The sequence below is a fragment of the Mustela erminea genome, chromosome 14 (assembly GCF_009829155.1).
Source record: "Mustela erminea isolate mMusErm1 chromosome 14, mMusErm1.Pri, whole genome shotgun sequence".
Taxonomy (NCBI): Eukaryota; Metazoa; Chordata; class Mammalia; order Carnivora; family Mustelidae; genus Mustela; species Mustela erminea.
This window is the reverse complement of record NC_045627.1, coordinates 76,905,204-76,922,935: the sequence shown is the minus strand read 5'-3', so window position 1 is coordinate 76,922,935 and position 17,732 is coordinate 76,905,204. Positions and strand designations below refer to the sequence as shown.

At 34.7% G+C, this 17,732-nt stretch overlaps 1 protein-coding gene across 1 annotated transcript in view; it reads right to left on the bottom strand.

Moving 5' to 3' along the window:
• ATRNL1 (attractin like 1) overlaps window positions 1-17,732 on the bottom strand; it is a 796,208-nt gene that overhangs the window by 754,602 nt on the left and 23,874 nt on the right. Inside the window, exons 2-5 of the mRNA XM_032313798.1 lie at window positions 12,335-12,418; window positions 10,463-10,576; window positions 5,108-5,236; window positions 3,548-3,756 (exon numbers count right to left, since the gene is read on the bottom strand). Of these exons, the coding sequence (XP_032169689.1) occupies window positions 3,548-3,756; window positions 5,108-5,236; window positions 10,463-10,576; window positions 12,335-12,418 (536 nt within the window). The remainder of the gene's footprint in view (window positions 1-3,547; window positions 3,757-5,107; window positions 5,237-10,462; window positions 10,577-12,334; window positions 12,419-17,732) is intronic.

Genomic DNA, 17,732 nt, shown 5'->3' with positions numbered 1-17,732 from the left:
AAGTTATTGTGATCTACCACCATTTGGAAAGATCTCAATGATCTACAAGTTCCACAGAGCACTTCCACTCGTGTCCTGCTGACCTGAACTTAGTACTACAGCCATACCAGCTGCAAGGGAGCCTGAGAAATGTGGTATGCAGCTGGAATGCCATGTGCTAAAAACAAGGGAAAAACGAATTCTGGGCAACAATGGTCTCTGCCATGCTTTCCAATAAGTGCCTTTTCTGCTCAAGTAAGCCAGAACTGCTTCTGCTTATAATCAAAGACTTCCAGTGATTCAGATTTTGTTTAATTTATGTAAAAGACAGAAACCTGGAGCCCCTCTAATTAGGGAATTGATAGCCTGGGGGGAAGGGTAGAGACACTACAACTTGGATGCTGCTTTGAAATTCTCTCCATATGAACATAAACTCAATTTGTTGTATCATGATTTTGATGTCTTTTAAAAATTCCTCATCTGTCTTAATGTTTAGAAGCCATCTCTAAAGAAAATTACTTTTTAAAGCTCCCTTTTCCCCTTCTGTGACTTATTAGGACTTGAATAATTTTATTAACTGAAAATCATCACAGAAGCAGATGAGCCCACAGAGGTTCCTACCCTTTAAATAATCTAATATGTATATATCATCTTTGACAACCATACATTATTATAATTACACATAATACAACAAACCTGTATGCTTTTCAACATGCCTTTCCATAAATTTTTATTTTTTTATTTTTTTAAAGATTTTATTAATTTATTTATTTGACAGAGATCACAAGTAGGCAGAGAGGCAGTCAGAGAGAGAGAGGGAGAAGTAGGCTCCCCGCTGAGCAGAGAGCCCGATGTGGGGCTCGATCCCAGGACCCCGAGATCATGACCCAAGCCGAAGGCAGAGGCTTAACCCACTGAGCCACCCAGGTGCCCCTCAACATGCCTTTCTAAAGGAAAGGGGGGGGGGCAGTTAACATTGATGGCACCATCTTCCATTAAAACAAATTCCTCTCTAATTTGGAAAAATTCCTCAAACCGTAAAAAGATGATAGCAAATGATTAAGGAAGAAAGAAGAAAAAGTTAAGGGAGGAAAAAGTATGGTGATGGGTAAGCAGAAATCTTCGAAGGTACCCACAAAAAGCTAAATTAGAAAGAGGAACAGAAGCCAGGTGGGAGAAGCACTACAGAAATGTTAGGAGGGGAATCCAAGACTTAACATAAAGCTGGGCTTCCCCTCCACACTTGTCCTCTTTAATAAAATCTGTTTCTAGAAAGCAATACTTTTTTTTTTTTTTTGGTATATTAGCATAGGCCCAACAGAGTAAGTAAAATGAACCAACATAAAAGGATAAAATATAATGGAGGTAGCAATAATCTTATTTTTAACCCAAAGAATCTAATTCCAAATAACACATTACAAAAACGTGCCAGATTTTGAATCTCATAAATTGCCTCCTCAGCTCTCATTTTTAAATATCTCAAGTTCTTTGATCATTCCCCAGATGTCCTAGAAACAAATTTCTCTCTCATTTCCCCCTTAATGATTCCTCCCCATTCTATGTATCTGAAATAAAAACATCATTTTCTCCCTAGCAGTTCTGGTAGTAATTCCAGCTACTTTAAGCTACACTTCCTTAAATACAAAACCAGGGATCAGGTCTGAAGCTCAAAGGAACCAATATGTATGTCATCTGTCATGAAAGAAGCATAATATCACTTTTGCCAAGTACCCTACCCTCAAAACATTCACATCAGCTCAGAGATCAACTCTTTATCTATTAAGAATAGTGGTCTGACTTCTGTACAACATTTTATATTTATTTTTAAAAGTTATATGTAATATATAGATATATTTCTGTGGGTATAAATATGGGACTATTCATATTATCACTTTGCTTTAAAAGTGAACATGCCCTGTATTTGCTACCCCATTTCCAATTTCTTATATGTAAGAGTCAGGAATTTCCTTTGTCTTAAGGCACTACTGACAAGAATAATAAAATGTGAAAGGTCAAACAAAAGCCAAAAAACAAAAGATAACATTTGAGCTAGACTTTATAAACCCCCAGAAAACAAAGCATTTTAAAGAAGGACTAGTTAAAAAAAAAAAAAAAGAAAGAAAGAAAGAAAGAATAAAAAAGAACAGAGATGTTCACAGAGAATAGCATACAAACGTATTCTTCTTTTGCTTTCAAGACTGTTGAAATGAGATGGAAGACTGAGAGCCACTGAAGACCACTTTGAAAAACACTGTGTATAAGCTACACTTCTATTTCTCAGGCCTTAATTTCAATAAATGTAAATATATTCCTGATGTACCATTCTCTCCAAAGAAAAGGACATTATTTTAGTTTCAAGACTAAAATGAAAAAAAAAAAATGGTGTACTGAGGCACTTTTAGGAGAAGAAAGATCACAAACTATTAAAATAACCACTTAACAAAATACATGCTCCTGTAATTAAAGAACATAGAGAAATCTGTCTCTATCATAATCAAAATAGGTAATCAAATTCATTTCAGTAAGAAATCACTCATATTTTGTGTCAGTGCAACTAATTTTTTTAGTGAGATAACATGGATTTAAGATGGGCATAATTTATAAAAAGCCTAAATTAATTCCTCTTAACAAGTACTCAGCATACTTAGTAACATTTTTTTTCTTAAAGTCATCTAAAGAATGATGACTACAACCATATGAGGAGCACGTTCTCTTTGGTTTTTACTTAGGACCTACTGCTACCCTGTACTATAACACATGATCATGTGATTTTGGATTACTTATTTCTTGAGTCAAAACTGCCTCAATCAACAGGATTAGCATGCTGACACAAAGCAAGCTCTCAATATGTAAATACAATCAGCACAAAGTAAGCTCCAGAAAGGTAAGTATATGGATAACTAGATGTACCTCTTCATTTAATTCCACAATGACAAAGTTTATGATTTTATAGCCAAATACTTAAGTAAGCTAAAACTCTTCAATGTAGTCTAAAATTAATATTTAATCATAGATACTTATAAAAACTGTTTAGCAATTCTTCCCCAGAAATCTTACTCTTGAATAAGCAGCTGAAATCCTTAATACTAATCCTTAATGAAATTTTTTAAATACTTCAAAAAATAGTCTGTTCTTTTAAAAAAATAGCCACAAGAGGTCAGTCTTTCCTAAGAAATAAATTTAAACCCTGCCATGAAGATAAGCATTTTTGCAATATACTATTACCCATTACAAGTCAAATTTGAAGGCAACCTGCATTAAATTCAGTCAAGTCATCAAATTTTTCAGCATTCAGCCAAAAATTCCAGAATATCACACTGATCACAGACCCACAATTTAGAAAGATCGCCAAGAAGCACTTGATTCTCAAAACAGGGTATAGACACAACTCTAGTTGGGAAGAAACAAACATCCTAAGAAGTTGATTGTTCATCTGAAAATTCTAAAAATAAAATACATGAGATCTGGGTGTGCAAACTGTAACAAAACAAATGAGTATAGAATTTCTTTTAATCTTATTAAATATATGAATCAATGTTTCAAAAGCCATCACACCACACAGGCTTACCTTGCCAACTATCATTGCAGACGCACAATTTTTCTCCTGTTAGGTCGCAGTAACCATGATCAGGACTGCCGCAGTTGGCTTTACAATAAGGAATATCACAAGCTTCACCCTTCCAGTATTTATCACATTCACAGTACACTTGACTTGGAACAGAAATACTAGTTGTACACTTCCCATGACCAGAGCAATTGTTAGGACATGAATTAATTCTGTAAAATATAATACATATAGATTCAAATTCAAAGTAATTAAAAAAGAATTTTGATTGATATTTTGTAAACCTTATTTATCACTTTTATGTTGTGTTTGATATGTTCTGTTTAACCCAATTTCACAATGTGACTTCAGTTCTTTACTCTGGACCCTTTTATACCTAATGCAATTCAGTTAATTGCAATTGACTTTTGCAATTGACTTTAATTCATTCAATGAGTTTACTTTGCTACCAAGGCTCCAAACCTCCAAGAACTCCACACTCAACATTTGCAGGATCTATACAGTTCCAAACACAATGTTTTGTGAAGAATTAAGTACTCAAACGTTCTGAATATATATTTTATAGAAAATAATTAAATTCATGAATACCTGAGATTAAATGAAAAGCTAAAATTTAAGCTGGTTATATAATAATATTTACATAGCATGCTATCACCTATACACTGCCACGGAAGAATAGGGATGCTTATCACATTTTATTTTAAAGCCCTTTGACCAATTACATTCTACTACACATTTATTCTTCCTTGCATATATATAAGATAAATAGATCCTATAACAGCTTGCTGATTTTAAATTCTAATAGTCTGAAGATATTTACAACATTTTATTCATGCAGGAAAATTCTCTAGTCATATTCTACATTCCTGAAGAAAAGGGAAAAAAGAAGTGTATCAAGTTCTTCTGTGGGCATTCCCATGAAAGCACGTGGCTCCTCCACTTCATGTAAGTGAGACTTCCAGGCATGAAAATTTATATAAAGTATCAGATGCATAATAGAGTCTTAACAAAAATCATTTTCTTATTTTAGAGGAGACAGTGGTATATTCATTTACCTTATTTTAAGCCTTAATTTCCTCACTTGTAAAATGGGAAAAAAACCCACTAGACAGAACAGTTGTAAAGAGAACCAAAGAACGTAGTGCACGCAGAGTATCCAGCACAACCTCTGGAAAGCAGGACTACAAAAACTTGGTTCGCACGCCCATCTTCAAATGCCTTCGAGCACAGACACAGATGAAGACCCCTGTGATCCCACATGACTGCTGCTACAATTTCCCTAACTTGTACTTGTTCATTTAATCCTTTACTGACAATCTTAAATTTCATAATTAATTGCCAACCCAACTTGCTACCGTAATGTCCTGAGACTTAGAATACAAACTCAAACAGTACTTTGAGGCATATGATTAAGATTTTATGTCACGTAGGAAAAGATCTTATAATTTTGAAATTTAACACACTAGCCTGCTCCTCATATAAAAGATATTTATAAAAACAATAAATTATTTAAAGTCAAGTTATAAGAATCATTATAATACAGAATTTTTAAAAAAAACTTACGAATAAAAAATGTTGAAACCAGTTAGATTATATGCAGCATCACTAAAAAAATGTAACAGTGCATAGCCAGATGTTGTAACAACTTCAGGCACAGTTTCATTTCCCCGGATTTCAGGAACAATCAAACCACTGTAAGAGAGCAAAATTGAATGCAATATATATTAATATGCATATGACTTCATCACATTAAAACTTACTCAAAAAATATTGTCAGCATCACTAAAAATCTGTAACAGAAGAAGCAACTAGAAGGATAAGCCTAAAACAAGCTTCTCTCCATTTTTCACCCAATCAGCCCTCTACTGCTGCCAATGGACCAAGGTTCATTCTCGTGTCACCACCCTCCTCTTCTTCCCGGACACCAGCTGGATCGCAGTGTCCATTTCCCCCTTTATCCTCCTATCCATCCTGTTATAATACTACAGGGTGGTCTCTTAAGTCACGTGCTAACCTTCTCTTAAAGCCGGCATAGAGCCTTGCTATCTCTCCCTCTGGTGGCAAATTCTGATGGAGCTGGAAGGAGAGTACTCCACCCCAGCGAAGGGACTACAGTGACTTTCTGGTTAAACCTGTACACTTCCAGGACACTTATCCAGGTATTTCAGGTCATTAGAAAAAATGTTTGCATACTCATACAACTTATATTAATATTCCAAAAGACATTTAAGTCCATATTCACACAAAAGAAAACTAACAAAGGGAGAGAGACAGATATTAATGTGCAAGAGTTCTGAGTCAGTAATCAGTTAGTAATTGCTACTTTTCCTTTTTTCAATCTCCATATGCATTAGGAAAAATTACATATCTTCATTTACTAATACCATCCTACCCTCTCTAAATCCGTGAAAACATGCACTATGAGAAAAGAAACTGCTAACAACAAATTACATTACTCGAAATAGTCCATTCCTTTTAGCAATGTTAAATTAATGTATAGGCGTCACCAGGAACTGAACTATCTCATTCAAATCATATTTGCCAGAACAAAATGAAATACAATAATCAAATGATTTATTTTACAAACACATTCTCAAAGTAAACAAATGAAAAAGCAATCAAATCTTGATGCTTTTCTAATTATTACTGCATCTACTAACCTATGTTTGTGAAGGAACAAAAAATTTTAAAAGGGGACTGTCAAAGAATTTTAATTCTATACTACCGATCTTAGTTACATATATTTTTCACTAAAGTGAGATTACTTTGAAGTGAGTACATTATTAAAAACAATATTCCCAGGTCTTTATAATAGATATAATTAACCTCTCTGAAACAAAGGACAGATATGTTTATTGGTTATTTATTTAAGAGTGTGTGGTTTTTTTTTAAAGATTTTATTTATCTATTTGACAGAGAGAGAGATCATAAGCAGGCAGAGAGGCAGGCAGAGAGAGAGGGGGAAGCAGGCTCCCTGCTGAGCAGAGAGCCTGATGTGGGGCTCGATCCCAGGACCCTGAGATCACGACCTGGGCTGAAGGCAGAGGCTTAACCCACTGAACCACCCAGGCGCCCCATAAGTGTTTTTTTTTTTTTTAAGAGTAATTTATTTCAAAAATAAATAAATTTAATTGAAGAATTTATTTTTAAAAATAAACTTTAAAAGATGTGTCATCTTATATGACACATCAAGCAATTCGACCAACTAACCCTTCCACTGAAGTCAACTAGAAAAATGACAAATTACATTAAAAAAAAAAATCAGTTTGAAGGTCCTGGAGAACTAAGAAGATGGTGAGCCCAGGTTCTGGGGCCACTTCTTATAGGCATTTGCTGATTTCAAAGTTGGCGGTGAGGTTTGAAGGGCTGAGAAACTGGGTTGTTTTACAGAGGTAGAAAACCAAAAAGTGGACCCCAAGGACTTTAAGTAAAAGTGAACTAGTAAAAGATCAACTCTCTAGGAGACTGCATTACAGCTTGGGTGTAAATCACCTCAGTATCTAAATTCAGTTGATTGGATTGCTAGTGTCCCCAGGCACTCTCTATAGGAATATATTATCTTTCTAGGCTTCAAATTATTTCTACATGTGATTTTACAAGCATGATGTCCAGCACACAGTTGTCCAGCACACAATCAAAAAATAACACTTCTCTATTACAATCCATTCTCCACATTCTAAGGTCTTGCCTATAGAATAAAGCCCCATTTCCTTAATGTGGTAAAGAAGAAAGCAATACTACAGTGATAAAGGAGTATAAAACCAGAGTTATTATTCTGACTATATTACTTCCTAGCTAGGCAACTTTGAACCACTCTGAATCATTTTGTACCTCAATTCTTCATTTATGAATGGAGAATTTATAAACTCCATGGCAATAATAATTCCTAACTAAAGGGTTACTGTGAAGATTAAATGAGTTATTATATATAAAGAACTCTTGCATACTGCCTGGCACATAATAACCATTCAGAAGATGTAATGATTACTGTTTATTGGGTAATCTGGCTCCTACCAATCCCTTCGCATAGCCTATGATCAAATTACTCATAACTACTTCTATTAGCCCAAAACATAAAGCTCTTTAATGCATCTGTGCCTTTGTACATATGTTTTTCTCTATTGAGAATGTCCCATCTGGCCCCCATACTTCGTCTATTCTACTTCTGCCCGTGATGAAATTCACCATGAAGAATTAGTTACTTCTAAAATCATATAGCACTCTTTTCATAACCTAATTACAATACTTATGTGCTGGGTAAAAAAAAAAAACAAAAACAAAAAACCGTGTGCATGCTGCCATCAGTACCAAACTGCTGTGTACCGATATAGCCTCCAAATCCTAGGAATTTCCCAAGTGATAGGATTGTCTCCATTATTCATGGGAACTCTGATTGTTCATGCTAATGAGGGGACTCAGGATGGGAGCTGGCCACACCAGAAAGACCAACATGCAATTAAAGGGTTGAGGCTTTGAGCCACAAGAAATCAATCCAAATTCCAGAGAGAGCAGGAGGACTAGAGACAGTTCGACCTTGTGGCCAATGATTCAATCAATCATGCCTATATAACGGAACCCCAACAAAAACTCTGGACACCTGTGGCTCAGGTAAGCTTCCTAGATGATGAGACACATTGGTATGCTGGAAACGTAACATATCCGAAGGAAGTTGTCTGTGATCCTCCAAGACCTCAATCTATGTGTCTCTTCATTTGGCTGATCCTGATTTTTAACCTTTATCATGAAACTATAATCATAAGTATAGTGTTTCCTGAGTTCTATGAGTCATTCTAGTGAATTACTAAAGGGGGGTGGACACCCCTAAATCTGCAGCCATCTGGTCAGAAGTGTGGGTGGGGCTCGAGGACCTCTGGACCTGCAGCTGATATCTGAACTATGGGCAGTCCTATGGAGGGCGGTGCACCCAACTATGAAGTCTGACCCAACTCTAGACAGCTGGTGTGTGAATTCACTGCAAGGTCTGTACCTTATTCCTTACTATATCTTCCAGGCTTATGACAGTCTCTGAAGCTGAGGAAGTTATCACGTATTTGTTGAGAAATGTCTATTATGAAACTGGAACGATTTAAACACTTAAGATTCTAAATTGTAGTATTTTAGGCTTTTAAGTCCAGAGAATGTCACATCCTAATCCCGGCTCCACCATCCATTAGAAGTAAAGCAATTTCTCTGAGCCTCAATTTTCTTAACAATAAAATGGGGATAACAGCACTTCTACCACAAGATCCCTGTGAGAAATTGATAACATTTAAACTGCCCAGTACACTGATTAGCATCAAGGGATACTCAATAAACATCTTTCCATCTCCTTCAAGACAGCTAATAGGAACACTTGCTAATGAAAAGTCACTGGTTCCATCTTCACAGTCATACACTAAAACCCATCCTTACCTTACAAAAGTTTCCTTTAGTATCAAGAAAGCATTGTTAAGAGTGTTAATGGATCACTGTTAATTAATGCAGTCATTACAACTATGAAGAAAACAAATGGAAAGGCCATAAAAACACAATAATGACACCTGAGTAAAATCTAAATTACTAAAAATTAATGTATGAACCCAGAATCTTACCTAACTATCACAAAAAACTATCTTACAATATAATTATTCATACGACTATTCCATTTTCTATCACCCTTGGATAAAGGGCTATCTGTGGCAGCCAACCCCTTAAATAATTTTCAAACAACTCAAAAATTAAACTCTAAAAGTATTTAAAACAATAGCAATATTACAGACTATGTTTAAGATCCTAAAGAGTCACTGTGAAATATTCCTTCAGAAATACAAGTCCTTAACATGTCTATCCAAAAAACAGTAGTTCACATTCCTGGTAAACAGAATATTTACAACATAAATAGTAAAAAGAAGAAAGAAATTTTTAAAAATTTGAGGGGAACAATAAACTTTTATCTTTATTCAAAATTTTAACAAGGATAGAACATGTAAGCAGTATTATAGAAATAAGAAATGTAAGGAATAATTTAATCAGTAACTCTGGTCGACAATAAACTTGGTTAAATTGTACACCAAATCAACATTACATGATCCGAATATTTCCTATGTCTAATATATTTTCTCTTATTCATAAAACATTTTATAATAATTAGTATTACACAGAAAGCATTTTTTAAACTGATACTGAAAACACTTTAATTTTAAAATTAAGTCTGGGGGCACCTGGGTGGCCCAGTGGGTTAAAGCCTCTGCCTTCGGCTCAGGTTATCGTCCCAGGGTCCTGGGATCGAGCCTCGCATGGGGATCTCTGCTCAGCAGGGAGCCTGCTTCCCTCCCTCTCTCTCTGCCTACTTGTAATCTCTCTCAAATAAATAAATAAAATATTTTTTTAAAAAATAAAAAATTAAACAAAATAAAATTAAGTCTGACTATTAACAATAAGTATTATGAAACAACCAAAACTCAATTCAAGATTGAAAGAAACACATTTGTTATTAAATCATTACATAAAGTATACCTAAACCTTTTTTTACAGAACTGGAAATTTTATCATTTCACCAATATAAAAAGACAACTATAAAAAACATATACATCTGCCTATTATTTATTTGTTACATAGAGCTCACAATAAGCTCCCCAACAGGTATCTCTGAAAACATATTCATATCACTTTAAAAGAATAAATGATATGTGGAAAGAATAAAGGATATTTATCAAGAAATACACGCTTCTGAAAGAGTACTTATTTATCTTTACTAAATCAAAATTTAGTTGACAGTCACAGTATGCAAACTTGTATTATAACCATCTTAGAATTTAGCCATCAATATCTCTGCTAAATTTATTTTAAAGCACAGAGCAGTATATATTTAAAATTAATAAATTATAGTAACTGTTCTAAAACTGACTGTAAGTTCACCAATTAAACACTATTACTCACCTTAGAACCGCTATTAAAGGAGCATATATTGAATCTCCATCATAAACATACATATGATCCCAGCTACATTCTGTAGCAAAATGATTGAATCTTAATCTTAACACTGCATTTGGGCTGAAAAAAATATTAAAATACATTTAATTAATAAGTAACATTCAAAGCAGAGTCTGAAAAATTTTAAGAGTACTGTATTAAAAAACTATTTATAGAAAATTTTGTATACATTCTTAAGTTACCAGTGTAAAAGAGTGATAAAGAGTCTTCTCTAAATTGTAAAAATGAGGGGCGCCTGGCGGGCTCAGTCAGAAAAGCATGAGACTCTTGATCTCAGGGTTGTGAGTTCAAGCCCCATGTGGGGTGTAGAGATTACTTAAATAAACAAAACTTTAAAAATATCATGCTTAGTGAAATAAGTCAATCGGAGAAAGACAACTATCATATGATCTCCCTGATATGAGGAAGTGGAGATGCAACATGGGGGGTTAAGGGGGTAGGAGAAGAATAAATGAAAGAAGATGGGACTGGGAGGGAGACAAACCATAAGTGACTCTTAATCTCACAAAACAAACTGAGGGTTGCTGCGGGGAGGGGCGTTGGGAGAGGGTAGTGGGGTTATGGACATTGGGCAGGATATGTGCTATGGTGAGTGCTGTGAAGTGTGTAAACCTGGCAATTCACAGACCTGTACCCCTGGGGATAAAAATACATTATATGTTTATAAAAAATTTTAAAAAGTTAAAAAATAAAAAAAAATAAGTGAATTGTAAAAATGACATACAACTTCAAAATATATTAAAAGATTGCATATATAAATCACCATTTTCTAAAAATTTGGTCAGCAGTAAATATTCTAGGTCTTGATTAAAAGGGACATTACAGAGATTGTATACATTATTGAAGCCATGTTGAACTATATACTTAATATGCATTGTATTATAAGTAAATTATACTTGAATAAAGTTTATTTTTAAAATTCAACATTCAAAAAGTAACAACTCTTATTTCTACACAACGCTTATTAAGTAAAGGCTCTAATATGGCCTTGAAATTGTAATAAAAAGGTCTCAATGATATATTAATAAATAAACAAAATGAGAAAAGGCGGGGAGCACCTGGCTGGCTTAGTGGAGCATGGAGCTCAAGGTCATGAGTTCAAGCCCCACACTGGGCAGAGAGATTACTTTAAAAACAATAAACAAACAAACAAAACACAAAAAATCAAAATGAGACCATAAGTGCTAAGGGAATTAGTAACTTTTAAGTTCTAAAAACTTTCTAAAATAACCCCCCAGAGAAAAACATTTTCCAAATACACTCTTTAAAAATCATAAAATGATTCAAAAATAACTTTTATCAATTCATTTATGATCTATTCACAGCATGTTTAAATAGATCAATTCAATCTCAAATCCTAATTACTGAAAAATTTTCCTAAAAAGATAATTAACTCTCTCCTACAAAATGTTCTTTTTTTAACACCCTTATAACTAAAATGCTGAATCGAATGAATCAATAGCATAATTTAGCATGAAATATTTTTATACTTTCTATGGCATTTTCAAATTCCATAACAAGATGTTTAAAGCAAGCCAGAAAGTGTCCACTTGATTTACTGCCACACTAACATAACTCAAAAATAAAATATATGTAACAAATTATTATCTCGTTAATGGGGTACTATAATTTACATTAAATGTGATATCTAAAAGTTGCAAATCTCATTTTAAAATATCGTGAATAATGGCTGAATGAACGATAAGTAACTGAATAAGCTATATACCTATAAAATTATACTGTAATGCTTTAAAATTGAAATGATCATCTTCTTTATCATTTCAGAATAAAATAATTTAATCCAAATTATATACTTACTAGCCTTCAATTAGCCAAGTGCATTTAGTTTTATATTTATAGTTAATTGGACCATCTGTTAAATATCCAGAAGGTTCTGTTAACCTAGAAAACAAAATCATGAAAACGATTACCTTAAAGTAACTTTAAAACATATAGTAGCATAAGAAAATTAAAAAGACACTTAACCAAAAAAATGGAATGCAGCATTTTCCAATAGGGAGAGTTTACTTAAAAATTAGGAAAGTTTTCATATTGCCATCTATCTCTCTACATCTCAAAAGAATTTATTTTGGATTTCTCTAAACTTCGACATATCTTGGCTGTTTCACTTTGCACAGTGAAAAAACACACTGAGAGATCGAATATTGTACCGATGGGCTTAATGCTTAATGCAAAAATAGATGTCGTTAAATTGCCTCTATATAAAAATAAGATGGAGGCAAAAAAAAGGAAGGTCAAATGAACTTTAAAAGATGCAGATCAATGAATTTAGAGAAATAGTGTATGTACATACCATTCTGAACTTATAGTGTTAGCTATATTTGCTTTTGGTTTTGGTCTTGGCTTTTTTCAGTTCTCGTGTTACTTATTCTCAAGTAATAAGTTTTTTATCTATTTATTTTGAGTAAACACACAATGTTATTAGTTTTAGGTGTCCAACTCAGTGATTTAACAGTATGTCCATTATGCTATGTTCACCCCCACTATAGTCACCATTTGTCCCATTATATCACTGTCTTTGTTTTCCACAAACCAGGATTACTGAGGTAGCTGTCACTAGACTTTACTGAGTTTGGGGGCTGCCTGTTTTTATTGTCATTTTCTCTTATCTACTTTATACCTAGTCCAAAAACTCAATCAATTCTAAAAATAGGATAAATCAAGGTTTTATAATTATCTTCCATTTAAAACACAAAAAAGATAATTAGAAAAATTCAGTTTTTAGAATTTAAAAACATTTAAAACAAAATCTCAGTTCTACTTCACTTTGTTCTCCTTAGCTCCAGCCCAACTGTTTATCCACAGAAGACCATACTTTAAGTAATTAAGATACCTTCCTATTTAGCCTTTATATATAATATATGCAAGTACATTATTTATATACATACACACACACAGAAACAAACACACAAGGATTAGTCTTTATATATTCACTTATACATAAACACATATATTATACATAATATACACATATGCACATAGATCTCAGGGTCATTATTTAGTTTTAGATAAATTAAATTTTCCTTATAGACTAGTCTTAAATACACTAGAAAAAAAATTTCATTTATCTAAATAATGGTTGACAGAAATGTCAGTCAATAAGAATGTTATCTGTAAGTCTTTCATAATCCCTGCAGATGATTTTAGGCAATAAATGGGCTAATTCATGCTTGGAAAAGTTTTTTAAGAAAAATTCAAATACTCTCAAATTAATGTAACAATAAATTGAGCATTTTCTATGTGTCAGGAACCTACATAAGCACATATGTGTTACCTCACTTAAAAATCTCTAAACCAGGGCACCTGGGTGGCTCAGTCAGTTAAGCATCTGCCTTCCAGCTTGGGTAGTGATCTCAGGGTCCTGGGATCCAGCCCTGCATCTGGCTCTCTGGTCAGCAGGGAGTCTGCTTCCTCCTCTCTCTCTCTCTGCCTGCCTCTCTGCCTACTTGTGATTACTGTCTGTCAAATAAATAAATAAAATCTTAAAAAAAAAAAAAAAGATAATTCAGACAAATCCTGCACTGAAAACAACTTTAAAAAGCTAAGGAAAATGTTTACAATCTTAAAAGCATCTTATAAGTAACAAAATGGTAAGATCTACCAACCCAAGACCCAGAAGTTACAAATTCAAGAGGAAGGCATTCAGAGCTGCTTTTGCTCTGGAAAGACTTGCCTCTTTAGAAGACAGTATCAAAAAGTTGAGTGCTTTTGGCAGCCCAAGATCTGGAGGGAGATAACAGTTGAGGGCAATGGCCCATGAAAGGTAGGGGCTCAAACAATATGGCCCTCTGAACTGAGACACAATGACCAGTTATTGGGGTAAGGCTGTACCAGAAGTAAACCGGCCCCTATGTGGACTGAAGCCTAGCTATGAGTCAACTGGATGGCAGAAAACCTCAAGGCTTAGAACTGGCTTAAGGGGTTACTGGAACTGCTAATATGCCAAAGTTCCTAATAAGATACAAAAAATACTCTCTAAAGAAATGTAACATCATTCTAGACCTCAAATTATTTCTACCAATAATCTCTCAAGTAAAATATCTAGTATGATTAAAGATACTAAGAGATATGAAGATGCAAGACAACTAAATAAGAACAAAGGGACAACAGGAAGAGACCTGAAGATACTTCAATTACAGAGACTGTCAGACCTGTCCTATAAAATAAATATACTTTACTAAGCTCAAAAAGGCAAAAGACAAGACTTAAAATTTTGGCACTTAATTAAAAACTGTAAAAGGTAAGAGATATATTTGAAAAAAATAATAATAGATATACTAATACTGAAAACTACCAAAATCAAAATTGAAAATTGAGGCACAGGTTTACACTTAAACACAGCACACTTAAACAGAGCTAAAACAGGATGAGGAGAGACCCATAAAAAAATATCCAACCAAAGCAGGGACTGAGAACTCAATCCATTTGGTTTTGGTCACTCCACTAGGTGAAATTCCAACCACCTGAAACTCTAGCTGAGAGCAGGAGAAATAAAAATAGGGAGTGGAAGAACAAAACCTAAGAAAGCAATTATCATCTTATAAACACATTACAGAAACAAAGATCATAACAGCTTTGCATAGTTTCTATTTTCTTGTTATGTGTATATCTTCTCTCCTCATTTCTACTTTACATACAAGCTGTTGTAAGTTAACTTTACAATTTAGACTTTAGATAATGGCATATTCAGTATGACTATGACTGAATATGGAAAGTAATTAATACAGCCAATCACAGATATAATGACTCTTTGAACTGTGTACTCTCTCCTTTTGGACAAAGGGTGAGAACTTCACTAGGAAGATGTGTATCTTCTTAGAAATGCAGTGCTGTTTGGTTGCAGGGGAATTCATATATGTTTAGAAAACATTAAAAAGCTGAATAATGAAAGGGTAGTGCCAATTATCCATTGCCTGTCACCTCAAAATCCAGTTTGCCTACTCTATGAAAATGGATCTGGGCCCTGTAAATACTTTTTTGTCAAATGGCCTGATGTTAAAGCTGTCATGCTTTGTCAACAGAGTGCACCGGGGTTACTTAACGATCTCCTGCAGCTTGGCTTCTCCAGGACTAGGCTCCTATAGATTGTGACAGCCAGCAACCCAGTTACCAATAGCTCCTCCCAGCACCTCCCCTCAGGAAATTCTGCAGCAGAGTGCCTTCAGTGGACTCCCCTCTGGCCACTGGAACCCCAGTTCCTCTGCATGTGATGAGCTGAAAGTGCCTATAAACCAACATTCTCCCAGAATGAATGATTTCTAGCCAATGAATGATTTGGTAAGAGTGTAGATACTCCCAAGCTCCTTACTTCTTTGTTGGGATAACACTGCAGTGCATTTTCCCCCCAGTACTTCCTTATGGGATTAAAGTCTGGTATCCCCCTGTGGTAGTGGACTTGATAATATACTTCTTACTGGCTACTTCTGTGTACTACTCTGTCGGAGTTCCAGCATCTCCCAGGTATACCACATGTGCCCAGTGCTCAGTGTGAAAGCAGATACTTCTGCTTCAGGGTCAAGGAGGTGAGGGTGGCCAAACTAACAGTTACCACTGAGAAGCATATCTTCAGGACAGGATTCTAGTAGATCACTCACTGGGCAGATGGTAGACAAAGTGGTAATAACTCCTGGCATGTTACAGCATCACGATGACTAAGACTCCTACTTGAGAGCTGACATGGCATTCCAGTAGAAGGTTATGCACGAACAACAGGCTAATGCAATAGCTCTAATATTTGAGAAGTACAGTAGCAAGGATAATTAGAAGGACTGTGGAATGAGTTAATTGCTTATAAAAAGTCACTGATATGCTGCAGGAAGAAAACTGCAGCAGAGTCCCTCTATGAGACACCTGCTTTTCCCAATAACCTATAAGACCCAGTTCACCAACCACCAATTTTAGATACAGTGTAAAAGCCAGGGGACTCTAACATTTAAAAAATCTCTGCTCCTGAATTCCAAGGGAGGATCAAGCTGAAAACGGGCCCAGGATCAGATTCTGAGAGGAGCAGAATTCTAGAAAAAGTTTAATTCACAGCCGTGACAAAACTTCAGTGCTAAAGATAGTGCCCCTAAGAGGAAGTAAAACCCTGATACCTAGGAGGGTGCCATCTGGGTAGATGCACTTGAGAACCTTGAACTCCTATATATTTTTTACACTTTAAGCCTGCAAAAGTCTTTCAGGAGCCAAAGTCGACAGTGAGAAAAATAAATTCCCATCCTCTTTATAGGACTACTTGTTCATAAGTCACACCAACAAGTAATACCAGAATTGAACTAAATCAATTTAATCAATAACAACTGGCTACAGTAATAATGCATCCAAAAATCATGAAATTAGTGGCAGCACCATACACACTGACTATGCAAAAAAGATAAATTTAAAATCCCCAAATATTTGCAAATTAAGCAATATACTTCTAAGTCACCAAGACAATTAGAAAATATTTTAATTGAATAATATTAAAACCACAACATATCAAAATTTATGAGATGAAGCTAAGCCAGTATTTAGAGAGAAATTTTAGCTCTTGATGTATATATTAGAAAACTGAAAATCAATTATCCAAGGTTACAGCTCAAGAAGCTAGAAAAAGAACAGTGAGTTAAATCAGAAGAAAATACATGGAAGGGAATAATAAAGAACAGAAATCTCTTGGGGGGCCTGGGTGACTCAGTCAGTTGAGGGTCCAACTGCTGGTTTCAGCTCAGGTCATGATCTGAGGGTTGTGAGACTGAGGCCTGCATTGGGCTCTGTGCTCAGCAAGGAGTCTCCTTGGGATTCTCTCTCTTTCCCTCTGCTCCTCCCCACACTGGCGCATGCTCTCTCTCTCACAAATAAATTAATAAATCTTAAAAAAAAAAAAAAACTTGTAAATAAAAAAGTCATACAACAAAGGAAACCAACACAATTAAAAACTGGCATCATGAAGACTAACAATTTTGCTAGAAAAATTTTCTAGCAAAACTTATTAAGAAAAAGAAGAAAAAATCATGAATTACCATTATCAAAAAGGAAAAGAGAAACCTCACTACAGATACTACAGAAAGAATAAGACATTAAGAACTAACAATAAAATTGATATTTTATGGTGCAACCACTCTGGAAAACAGCATGGAGGTTCCTCAGAAAGTTAAAAATAGAGCTACCCTATGACCCACCAATCGCACTACTAGGTATTTACCCTAAAGATACA